The sequence below is a fragment of the Gopherus flavomarginatus genome, chromosome 17 (genome assembly GCF_025201925.1).
Source record: "Gopherus flavomarginatus isolate rGopFla2 chromosome 17, rGopFla2.mat.asm, whole genome shotgun sequence".
Lineage (NCBI taxonomy): Eukaryota > Metazoa > Chordata > Testudines > Testudinidae > Gopherus > Gopherus flavomarginatus.
Window position 1 is genome coordinate 11,761,413 of NC_066633.1, and position 13,332 is coordinate 11,774,744.

The 13,332-nt window shown below is 42.1% G+C and overlaps 1 protein-coding gene across 21 annotated transcripts in view; it reads left to right on the plus strand.

Moving 5' to 3' along the window:
* The window catches only part of FNBP1 (formin binding protein 1), a 153,822-nt gene that overhangs the window by 55,472 nt on the left and 85,018 nt on the right, over positions 1 to 13,332 (plus strand). For all 21 annotated transcript variants that reach the window (XM_050926111.1, XM_050926113.1, XM_050926112.1 and 18 more), the window contains exons 3-4: positions 7,614 to 7,670; positions 10,141 to 10,288. In XM_050926111.1, the coding sequence (XP_050782068.1) occupies positions 7,614 to 7,670; positions 10,141 to 10,288 (205 nt within the window). The remainder of the gene's footprint in view (positions 1 to 7,613; positions 7,671 to 10,140; positions 10,289 to 13,332) is intronic.

Below are 13,332 nucleotides of genomic sequence, written 5' to 3' on the forward strand. Positions count from 1 at the left end.
GTTCGTGATGTTTCTGCTAAATAGCTGTGCTTGAGAGAAAATGACCTTTCATATCTGTGTGACTTGCCATATGCAGGACCTGTAATTGTATAATGAGCTGGTGTCTGGAGAAAGCCCGTCATGTACTTACTGACTGCTGAAGAAGAATGTATTGTTTGCCTTGGGATAAACTGATTTAAATCAAAGCAATTTAAATAATCAGTTTTTAATTGTATTGCATTTATATTTTTCAGTTATTTTCCTAAAGAAAGACTGATTCTCATTGATTGGTAACCATTAAAACAGGTTGATTTGCAAATAAATGTAGCCTTTACACTTAATTTGGTATTTCTTTTTGCCAACTAGGAGGATACGCTATGTCTGCGCACATTTATTTAAGCAGTTATATAGCTTAACTGATTCCATTTACTTTCCATTTATTCCATTTACTTTCTTACATTTTTTTATTATGCTAGAAAATGTTGAATGATGCACTGCTCATTTTCTAGATGATTACTGTTGTACCTGTGATTCGTGTCAAGCTGCATTTGAATGGAAATTCAAATGAATTAAAAATGCACAAACGCACCGTTTTTAATTTTTTTAATTATATTAAAACTACTTTAAATGTGCTGGATACAAAAGAAAAAAATTTATCAAAAATGTTTTGCATTGAAAACTTACATTAAACAAAGGAAGTATTATCTGTAGTTAGTGAATTGAACTGATTGTTTCTAGTCACAGAGTCCTTCAACATTTTAGAACTGATGGATCTCATCCTCTCACACTTAGCTTTTCTTCATAGATTGAAAGAGGAAATCAAACTTCCCTGCTTTTTTTAACTCTCAGAAGGTTTCATAACTTTGAATGAACTAGTAATTGAACTGAACTAACTGAATAAATTGAAATTAAGAAAATATTCACACTGCACCTGCAGAAGAGGTTACTGCTGTCAAAGGCTGGTTTAACGCTTCAGCAAACTCTGGTCCCAGGTATTTAGCCAGTGACTTCCACAAGTTCAGTGGTTTGATTTTCTTTAAAACTTTGCAGTAAATATGTACTGCTTAATGTTTTTGTTTTTTAAATTTAATTTAAACAATTCTGATATAATAAGTTTAGGCCTTCACATGGGTTGGTCATAACTTGAAATTTAGTTTTTAAATAGGTTTATTTTTAAAATAAACCTGTTTTTATATTTAATAAACAATTTAAATGTTAAATTATGACACTGTTGAGAATGCCAAATTCAGGAAAGACTGCCGAGAAATAGGGCAGACTAACCCCAAACTGGTGGTTATTCTATCATTAGAGTATACCAAGCCAGTTATAAAAGTGAACTTCTGTATCACCACACTGGTTAACAAGAAGACAAAAATGAAGTATTCTTAGGCATTCCATCCCTTGGCTTGAGCCGATGGACTTGATGATGAATGGTTACTGAAAACAAGTTTAATCAGATACAGGGTCCTTCCAATCCCAAGGGATCACCCTCTTAGCCAGGTGAATATATAACTCAGATCTTACCAATAATCATGCTGATGCCAATCCTTTAGTAACTAAAAGTAACGGTTTTATAATAATTGAAAAAAGGAAGAAGAGGAGAGTTCTTGAACAGTTAAAGGATCATATATAACATACAAATGGTTTTCATTGTTCTTAAATCAGCATCACAGCAGTAATGGAATAAACTGCTAACTTGCAAAAGTTTGTGGAATCACTCAAACAGATTGGGGGTTATCAGTCCATGTTCAAAGCTTCCTTGTTAGAAATTCAGTCCAGAGAAATGAAGCAGGAAATGAAGACAAAATGGAGATGTCTCAGTTGCCTTTTTATATCCTCTGCCACGTGCATGTAGGGTTGCCAGCTTTCTAATCACACAAAACCAAACCCCCTAGCCCTCCCCATTCCCCAAGGCCCAACCCCCTGCTCACTGCATTCCCCCTTCCTTGGTGGCTCATGCTCCCCAACCCTCACTCACTTTCACTGGGCTGGGGCAGGGGGTTGGGGTGCCAGAGAGGGTAAGGGATCTATCTGGGGATGCAGGCTCTAGGGTGGGGCCAAATATGAGGGGTTCAGGGTGTTGGAGGGGACTCCAGGCTGGAGGTGGAGCTGAGGGATTGAGGCAGGGGATTAGGATGCAGGAGTGGGTTCAGGCTTGGGCTGGGGATGAGGGGTTTGGTGTGCAGTAAGGGGCTCTGGGTTTGGGGAGGGGGGCTGATGGCTGGGGTGGGGGTTGGAATGTGGCCTTACCTCGGGTGGCTCCCAGTCAGCGGCGCAGCGAGACTAAGGCAGGCTCTCTGCCTGTCCTCACACCATGCTGCACCCAGGAAGCGGCCAGCAGGTCCAGCTCCTAGGTGGAGGGCCAGGAGGCTCCTCGCGCTGCTCTCACCCAGATATTGCGCCCCCCCAGTCCCATTGGCCGTGATACCCGGTCAGTGGGAGTGCGACGCTGGTGCTCAAAGCAGGGGTAGCGCGTGGAGTCCCCTGATCCCCCCTCCTAGGAGCCGGACCTGCTGGCCACTTCCGGGGCACAGCATGGTGCCAGGAGAGGTAGGGACTAGCCTGCCTTAGCTCCACAGCACCGCCAACTGGACATTTAATGTCCCAGTCAGCACGGTCCATTTTTAACTGGGCATTCTGGTCAAAAACTGGACATCTGGCAACCCTATATGCATGGAAGTTCACTGTCCCAAACAAAGTCCACAGCTGCTGTTTGTGGAAACTTACTGGTCCAAGATGGAGTCCAGGGTGATATGAGCATATCATATGTCCTTACGTGGTTTGCTGACTCACAGAGGTGGCCACTGGCCCCTCATTGTCTGAAGCATCTTCAGGAAGAGCCATTTGGACCGGATGCATTTCTTCAATGCCCCATTGTGAGAGCTGAGTGTCCTTGATGGGCCATCCACACACAGCTTTCTAGCCTTGATGCATATTCTATCTGGGATTGTCACCCAGGAATACAAATGAACAGCACAAGGTCTATGCATTGTTTAAGTCCCACTTAAGTAACGCATAAGTGCTCTGCAAAGGGGAGAATTTCAGTCTTTGAGATTTACTTCTAACTATTCCTGATTTTAGACCTAAATTCACACCTTGCTCAAACTGATGGTTCTCTTACTCATATGATTACAAGCTATTTATATCATAAATATTGAATCATTAAACCAAGACTTTAGGGAAAAAATGCTAAAATAAATTGATCCAACATCAGTAGTTCTTGAACTGTGTTTTTACCCTTATTTGAGTCTTGACATGTTTAGTGGTTTGATCTGGAAGTTCAAAGGGTATCAGCTCCCCCATCTGATTTTATTTAATAGAGGACAAGCTCAGAGTATCAAAGGGCCAAGGTTCTCAGATACCACAGACACTAGCTTAGTTTCCTGCAGAGATGTGTAGATAGCTCTAAGAACGATAGGTATAAAAGAGCATTTCAAACACTATGAACGTTTAAGAATTAACTGGTACTACCAAATAGAGGAAAGCTTCACACCCTACTACAAAATGAATTTCTATAGTGCAAATACTATAGGGGCTTGTCATGCAAAGTAGTGAATGCTCTTGACCCTGATCCAGCACTACGTTGAAGCAGATGCCTAGTTTTAAATGTGAATAATCCCATTGATTTCAGCAGGGCTGGTCACATGCTTAACTTTAAGCATGTTGCTTACAGCATTAGGCTAGTATGCTTCAGTCCCTTGAAGGGTCAAGCCTTACACGAGAAAACATTTCCCACTGACTGTGTAGCGCTGTGGTTACAGTTCCCAACTTTTAGTTTTGTCTTAGTAAAACAAAACAAAACAAACAAAAAACCAGCTGACACAATGTGATAAACATGTTTGTTTAATCCAGCTGCTGATCCTTGTCATACACTTTCTAATCCTTTGCATGAAAATGTGCTCAGTTTGGTGCTTTTCATGCAGTTTTAAGGTGATTCTGCACAGTTGGAGGCTCACACAGAGATGACTACTGGACACGTCAGGATTAATTAGGCAACTGAAATGCTAGGAGATGGTGCATGTTTTCTTTGGTGAAAATGTCTTATTAGAGTATTTAGTCTTTTGTATGCATTTTTCTTATCCCCCTCATTTGTTGCCCCATGAATGAACAAATTAAGCCATACTGAGAAACAAGAGAGCAGGCATTCCCCACAGGATCCCAATGGCACTATGTACCTTGGACATGCATAACTGCTTCCTGAATTCCTGCAGCAGTAATATGCTTTGGTTTAAACTGCCATGTTTAATATTTAGGCTAACAAGGGCGGAGTTTGCTGGTTTAGAGCATCCTTTATTTGGAAGAGGCATAAGAGGGAATAGAGATGCTAAAAATGAAGTGGATTCTGGCTGGCCTCAGTGTGTTTGTGCAAGTAGTGAGGAACGTAAGAAGATTCTCCACCTCTCATTTTGCAGGGTGTGGCCAGAACCACGTGTGGGAGCACAGTCCATACTCCCTCCTAGTGCTCCATGTATGTTAGGTGGTCAAAAGGGATGGGGAGAGGTGGAATGAGGGCAGGTTCACCACTCCCCTGGCAGATGGAGCTGGCTGGCAGGGAGCACCTTTTGAAAGTGGGGAGCTACTGTCCCAGTGAATGCACTCTGGGAGCCCCAAGGGCAAAGACTTGACCAATACCACTTGTATGCCATTTTATAGCCATTAACACAGAACAACTGTATGAAGCTGGAAAATATTATTATGGCCATTTTACAGTTGGGGTAGGCAGAGAGACGTTAACAGAATTGTCTGTGGCCCTATAGCGATGAGCTCCAGTGGTGGAGCTGGGATTAGAATATGGAAAGTCTGGGTACTCCAGCATAGGAATTGTCTATGCTCACTCACTAGGGAGGAGGGATAGCTCAGTGGTTTGATCATTGGCCTGCTAAATCCAGGGTTGTGAGTTCAATCCTTGAGGGGGCCTTTTGGGGATTGGTCCTGCTTTGAGCAGGGGGTTGGACTAGATGATCTCCTGAGCTCTCTTCCAACCCTGATATTCTATGATTTTATGATGCCTCTCTTGCTCTCACCCCTTTTCCCATGGGGACACTTGAAATTGCATGTGACATTATTAAATGTCATAATACTGACTAGGACTGTGAAGGATATTCACCCTGTGAATCCTCCTCTGCAATTATTCCTGAATTCAGGACAGGCCTTCTCTAGAAAATCTGCCATAGACAGACCAGTAATCTTATCAGCTATACTTGTTGTGGATATGTTTTATCATTAAGGTATAGAAGTTGCTGTTAGTAAATGGACCTTAATGTTTCATGAATTTGTGTCCTTTAATGACACAATGCCATAAATATATTTACATTATCTTGCTGTCAGTGACAAGGTGAAAGCTGTATGTGTCAGTCAGATGTGGAACCTTGGGGAGGAAAATTTGGCAGGGAAGTTATATGGGGAAATATGGTTTAGAGAAGAGCAGGCCACAGTATAGAGTGGGGTCAGCAATCTTTCAGAAGTGGTGTGCCGAGTCTTCATTTATTCACTCGAATTTAAGGTTCTGCATGCCAGTCATACATTTTAACATTTTTAGAAGGTCTCTTTCTATAAGTCTATAGTATGTAACTAAACTACTGGTGTATGTAAAGTAAATAAGGTTTTTAAAATGTTTAAGAAGCTTCATTTAAAATTAAATTAAAATGCAGAGCGCCCCCCCCCTCCGGACCTATGGCCAGGAGCGGGGCAATGTGAGTGCTATTGAAATTCAGCTTGCATGCCACCTTCAGCACCCGTGCCATAGGTTGCCTACCCCGATATAGAGCATGAACACCTCCTGAGGTCCTGATGCAGTTTTCACTCTGGCACAACTCCTGTTACCTTCACTGGGAGTCAGGCAGTGTCACACATATGATGCATTAAGTCCCCAAGGGAAAAGAAGACCTAATCTGGACTAGCCCATCCATCCATCCAAGGAGCAGCCCTTTGAAATCAGCTGTAGAGAGACAACTGCTGATATGATCTCTGATCTCTAGACCCGCTAAATGACTGCTGATGCATCGATTGCCGTGCATCAATCCCCCGGTAAGTGTAGACAAGCCCTTAGTATCCTTCATCAAGTGACCTCTTGGGTATGGACGATAAAATCTCGCTCTGCACTTTTCTTCCTTGGGGAGCTTTTTTGGTGTCCTCTTCCCCCCCCCCCATCCTCCCGGGCTCCTATTTTGAAAAGTATAAGTTTACAGATGTTGTTGAATAGGTTTTGGCTGGTTTCCTTGGCTGCATCTCCACTGTACCCTTACGTTAAAGTGTAAAGAAAGAAAGAAAATGGAGAAGTAAAAGCAGTTTGATGGAAGCTGCTTGCTTAGGGTGAATAATAAAGTTGTCTTTGCAAAAGAGGAAATGGGAACTGCAGACAGTTAGCAAAGAAGGAAATAAGTACCACTGAAAGTGAGGAATGGAGAGGGGTTTGTTATGGGAACCGTGATTGTTTAGCGTTATGAAACTGAAGTGGGACAATATGAAATGGCAGGTTCCTGTATAAACAGAACTTTGTTTGGTTTCAATACGTTGCCTCCCATTCTGCATTGAAGCCCTGAAAAAATCACCATGGCAGGTTTATTGATCATCCTATCTAGTCTGCATTTTCCAAAGATACTCTGTGAGCTATGCCAGACTGACTGTAGGGGACAAATATCCCTGTGAAAAGGAGAATGTTAAAACTCTGAAGCTGTCAGCACTGAGGAGCTCCACTGAGTGAGTGGCTGGCATATAGAATGTTAAACTCTAGATTTGCCATTGGCTAGGGCTTTGTAGTGCCTGGTTTCTAGGAGAGAGCTGCTTAAGCCCGTTACCTTTGACTTCTCTGTCCCAGACACAAGCAGTCAAATAACACAGTAGGATTTTACAAGAGAGTGGATAATTTGATGACCAATAATGTGTAGAATTATATGTGATAAAATGGGGTAATCAGGTTTCCTGTTTCCCACTGCATCAGATGATCACCACAGCAATTAAGAAGGAATTCCCCCTTATCCCATCTGTGCAGCATCCAACAGCTGGCCAGTGTTTCTTCACCTTCCTTCTATGCATTAAGCAGAGGCCACAGCCTGAGGGGGATTACTAGACTCAGTGGACCACTGGTGGTGTCCAGTATAGCTAATCATACTGTAATGGGCTGCTTGGTGTTTATACGTACTGCTGCTCTTTCCTGGATGGAATCAGAACAGCTCAACTGCATGTCACAGGCCTAATACCTCTAATAGCTGCAGGAGGTTCTTCTTTTGCTCAAGTAGACAAGGCATGTGCTTATGGAGCAGGACAATCTGAGTTCAGTTACCATTGCCACCATGATGTTCAGGATGTGCAGCATAGTTACAGCCGTGGTGGCCATGGATTTGCTAGTGTGTTTGCGTGTTAGGCTAACAAAAAGCATTGAGTAGAGAGAGAGACTTAGATTGTAAAATCTTCAGGGCAGGAACTGTCTCTGTTACATGTTTGTGAGGTGCCTAGCACAACGGGGGACTGGCCTTTGGGCACTACTGCAATACAAATAATAAATACAGTAGTAATAATAATGTATCAAATCATTACAACTAATGCTGGAGTGATGCGAGTGTGGAAGGATGTGGAGACTATCTGGTCATTTTAAGATACAACTTATTTATTTGTTTGCTTGTTTTTAATTTCAGGAACCTTTCAAAGAAATATCAACCCAAAAAGAACTCCAAAGAAGAGGAAGAATACAAGTATGCTCATTATCAGCCTATGGATGGGGATGTGTCTTGGTGGGTAGAGAGAGGGGAGTAAATTATCGAGCAGCAAGTGTGATAGAAGAATATAGAAGTCCTAGAAATAGGCCTTGTCTACACTTGCAGCCAGTGGTAGGATCTGTGTAGCTACATGTCACAGTGAAAAGCAGGCTGCATCCCCACTATGATGTGTAGCTACACTGGGCAGTGAAAGGCTCCCAGGCAGTGAGGAGGCTTGGGGAAAGTCACCAGCAGGCTGGAGCTGCCAGAGCCTTTCCCCATTGCCTCCCCTCTGCTAGAGCCTTTCTCTGCTGCAGGAGTAAAGACTCCACTGAGGTGGGGAGGCAGCCGGACGCTACACTGCTAAAAATAGCATTGTAGATGGGGGAGGTACTGCTTGGACATATAGCAAGCTGAGTAGGGTATATAACTTAAGGAAGGTTCTGGCATGTCTGTACTCTACTGGCCTAAGCAGAACCCCACTGTCTACACTGCTGTTCATACCCATGCTAGCTGGGCTTGCAGCATGTGTACTCTACTCGCCTCTGTAAATGTAGACATAGCTGTACAAAAGGCCTATCTGCTAATTATGGCTTAATAGTAAAGCTCAAGGGGGTTTAAATTTGGTCCTTAAGCACCCAGCTCCCATTGAACATCAGTGGACATTGGGTGCCTAATATTTTTTAGGCCCCTTGGAAAATCCGAGCCTTATTAACTGAGGCTTAATCTTGATTTCTTTGAACTCTGTGGCTAAACTCCCATTGATTTCAGTGGAAGAATCAGTCCCAGAATGTTAGTGCAGAGCTTTAAATATGCAGAATCCAGTTATGTTGTCCAGTCTATTTTATTAAATGGATGAAGAGTAAAGTTATGACATCAGTCAGTGGAGGAATGGGCAATTCATGGGGAATAGGGTGAAAGGAGGAAAATTTCCTCAGCTGGATTCCACATCTCATGGGGCAGAGCTGGGTGCCTGACTTGGTGCTGCTGGAGATTGTTGTGTTGCCTCAACTGTCCCCACTTGACCCAGACACCCAGATGGTATCTCTAGTGGCAAGGACAGCTAGAATGGTGCTGGCCAGATAGGGAGTGCTGCTTCCAAACGGCTCCTCCAATGGCTGACATGGAGGAAATGTATGCAAATAATGATAGAACACATTAAATTATCACTCTGACATTGATTGGATCAAGAGTAATTCTTCAAACTGAGCATCCTAGAATGGGAATCTCCCAAATGACAGGCTGTCAGACCTAAACTTCACATTTCTTGTCTTAGATCAGGGCACCCAGCATTTTCAAAGTTAGTTAACTGCAAATTCTTATAGATGGATTCAGTGCTGCTTGACTAGGACTGATAAGTGTAGCTGATTCAATAAGGATACCTTTTTGGTCTCTCTCCCTTGCTATTGCTGTTCCCTGCCCCCCCTTGCGTAGCTACCTCTCTTTCAGACTTTTCTTTTGCTCCCCATTACGTTTGCTCTCCCACCCACACACTCACTGTTGCCTCTCTTCACTTACTTCCCACATCCCCTTCTTATTACTCTCACTTTTATTCCTACCCCTACCCATTACCTTTGTCCCTTTAAGTACTGCTATCATGTATGGGCTCCTAGCATGGGAAGCTGCAACAAGCATCTGACACTAACAGGATAATTCTAGTATCTAGAAGTGCAGCTCTCCTTAGCTGCTCTCTCTTCCAATTGATCAGCACTCCAGCCTGTCCTGGGGGCATTAAATGCTGCTCTGTTGGTTCAGTTCTTTGCATGCCAATGATATAATCTGCCTTCCTGAAATTAACCATATGCATGGAAGCTTATTTTTTTTCCTTTTTTAATAATACATGGAATGCAGTGTTACAGAATCTGTCACCCATGGAAAATAAATGTGGCAATCACTAGAAGCTGCTAAAGAGATACGAGGATGGAGGGAAATAACTCACAAAGTATTGAGGACAAACACCTTGCAAAAAGCGAACATTATCTTGAAGGGGTTTTAGATAAACTTGATTGATCCACATCTAAATAATGCTTAGAAAGTATTTTTTTTCTTTCATTTACTAGTATGTGTTTCACATTAGCCAAATGTTAATGATTTAGGCCCCTGTCCTGCAATTCGCTGAGATAGGTGTGCTGCTATGCGTGAGTGCAGCAAACAGCAGGATCAGGGCCATAATGGTTAGTGAAGCCAGAAGATATTTTTTGAATGGTTTTTAGATTGGTAGAGCCCAAATGCTTTTGATATTTATAAGAGGCCACTGTAAAACTATTATTATGTCATCGTTATTTTCTTAGAACTGCCAATGCATGGTAGGAGGCTCTCTTTCAGTAAACTCCTGTCAATGAACTTGTGCTAAGATCCCATCTTGTGTAGTAATACTGAATGCCGGGAAGAGTGCAAGTTCCCTTTGGAGTATGTGTTCCTGAAAACAAATGGACTAAAAGTATTGTGTATTTTTTGTCCTTTGCAGGTACACATCGTGCAAAGCCTTCCTAGCCACCTTGAATGAAATGAATGACTATGCCGGCCAGCATGAAGTCATTTCAGAGAACATGACTTCTCAGATCACTGCGGAGTTAGCACGCTTTGTGCAAGAGCTGAAACAGGAAAGGAAATCGGTAATGGATTTTTTTTTTTTACTTGTTTGCCATTAATTACCTTTTTAAAGCAGGTGATTAATGGTGGTAGAATTCAATGGTAAATAAATCTTTTAACAGGAGGTTAACACAAAGTTACTAAACACAATCAAGGTTTACTAATGAACTGAACATAGACCAAAAAAAAAAAAGGGTTACGTGCACAGGCCAAATCACTGAACTGTTTGAATCAAATGTTATAGCACCAGACAGCAATGCCTGTAGGAAAATGTTCTCCAAATAAGGTCATAAAACTCATGTGTGCTTGAGGCATCTTCAGCCAAAAAAACATGGTTTGTACAATAGTCTAGTGTTTAGCATGCAATAAACAGAAATGCTTCATCTCAGAGACTAGCTGAAAGAATTCTGATCGGTGAACTGGACCACCGTCCCTTACCTCTTGCTAGAGCTGGTTAACAAAACTTTGTCTAAAATTGTAGTTAATAAAAAATAGGTGTGTTGGGGGTTTTATGCAAATTTTTGTGATTGGAGGGGGAATCCGTTTTTTGACTCATTTACTCCCACTCTGCTAAAATTAGCAAAGGTGTGTGCTTGTAGCCATTTCCAGGTAGTAGCTTATGAATCCATGGTCCTTATACAGTATGTGTTCATAGCTGCTTTTCTTCTGCAATGCCTGGAATTTAGAAAGGCAGATAGGTAGGGCCTGGTTCTCTCCTGTTTTACCCCTTGTGTAGATGTTCACCTCTGTGCAAAGTGGGCAAACAATGCTACAAGATCATAGTTCTCCAGATGGCAGTGTTTGCACCTGCTTTGCACGGGTAAATATCTACACAAGGGGCAAAGCGGGAGAATCAGGCCCCAAGATTTCATTTTTAAACAAGAACTCTAGATAGCTAACAAATTAGGGGTCCAGCCTGAAAAGTGCTGAGTGAGGGTTGTCCTGGAGTCTCCAGGAATTAAAGATTAATCTTTAATTAAAGATTATCATGTGATGAAACCTCAAGGAATACATCTAACGAAAACTGGCAACCCTATTGAGTAATTGGGCCCACAAGCCATGAAAGCACTTAAGAACCTGCAGATAGTCCCTCTGAAAGTGCTTTGCTTGATTGTGGCCCTGAAAAGCATCATCTGCTTAGTACAGTACTAGGAGGATGAGAAGTCTGCCTATTGTGATCATATATCTTGGCATGCCTTTAATTTGCTGAATGTTGAACAGTCTGCTGAGGTCATTATGACCAGTATTAATAGCGTGCGGTATATCTACACTGCAGTTAGACACCCGTAGCTGTTCCACGCTTCTGAGGCTCAGGCATGCGGGATTTAGGGTGACCAGACAGCAAGTGTGAAAAATTGGGATGGGGTGGGGGGTAATAGGAGCCTATATAAGAAAGACCCAAAAATCAGGACTGTCCCTATAAAATTGGGACATCTGGTCACCGTAGCCGAGCTGTTTAACTGTGCTGTAGATGTTTGAGCTCATGCTGCAGCCTGAGCTCTAGGACCCTCCCATCCTAGAGCCCAGGATCCAGTCTGAGTCTGAATACTTACACCTCAGTTAAACATCCCCTTAGCCTGGGCCAGCCAATGGTTTTTAATTGCAGTGTACACATACCCATGGAGGGTACTTTCTATATAGACCCCATGTGATGCTAATCTAGTTTTCTTCTGTCACTTCAAATGTTTCAGCCCGTAACTGAGGGGGAAATTTTTTTTTTGAACAGAAAGATCCTGTCAGTCAATTAAGGCACGACAGTTGAAACATGTGTCAATTAAAACACATTTCTGTGGGTGTTTTATAGCAAAAGGAAGTGGGATTTGGTATCTTTTTCTTGTGAATAAAGTGACTGGTATTAATGTGTAGTAAAAGTGAAATAGATACACTGTAAATGTGTGATGCGTGAGTGAGAAGTATTTGTGTCATTCTAATGAGATCCATTGCAGAAGCCAAGTTCAGGCAGCCTGTTGGGTCTATTGACAGTAGCTAATAGCAGTGATAGCACAGCAGACAGTATGTGACAATATAAGTGTACTTGCTGTTGCTGGTAGCAGTGGAAGTCTGTGATCCTCCGTTGTTGGTTTGTGTTTGTCTCAGGAATGTAGAATGCCTGAACTGTTGAGTCCTTGTTTGCTTTGTGTAGCTTTCATATTGATGAGGAATATTGAAAAGCAAGCTGCTATTTCCCTTCAGGCTCTTTTCAGACATATTGTACATCTCTCTGTTGTTTCTTGCTGTAAAACACAAATAATGCATCACTCACACTGGGCTTTGTAGAAGGGGAAAACTGTTGGTGTGATAAATATCACAGAGGTTTGATATTCTTGCAAAAACATTTACAATACACACTCATGAATGGTTCAGGATTTCTGGAAATATGCTGGGGAGGGCTCTGCCCTCCGTTTGGTATAAATGTATAATTAGACCATGTGCTATAAATTATTATAATTATAAGCTATGCGAAACGAAGGATGGTCTAATGGTTCGGTCACTAGGTTTGGGTTCAGGAGACATAGATTCAAGTCCCTGGTCTGCCGCAGACTCTTAGGTGACCTTGGTCTCTCTGTGCCTCAGTTTCCTATTTGCAAACTAAAGAAAATATCACTGTCCTACCTGACAGATGTGTGTTGAGTATAAATACATTTTAAAAAAATTGTGAAGTGGTCAGATAATAGAGCATTGGGGTACAGATAAGTACCTTAGATGGATAGAAATTAATATTTGTAAAGTACTTTGAAGATAAAAAGGGATTATTAGTATTCAAATTTGGATATATTTATTGTTAATTTTATGACATATTCAGAAAATATTGATACTCAACATTTTAAACACGCATGGCTTGATTCACCAGTGTTTCACTCTAGCTTCATGTTGAGATAACTCCCTCGATTGAATTGCACCAGTATGAAATGGGAGTAAAGAAATAGAGAGTCCTGCTCACTATGTTCTCCCTTTCTAGCGGTGAATTTCACCCATCTCCAGAAGGTCAGCATGAGGCCTATAGCTCCAACTATACAACATAAAGCTTTTCATAGTGTCTGGGCTCTGTGCTTGATGGATTTCACCC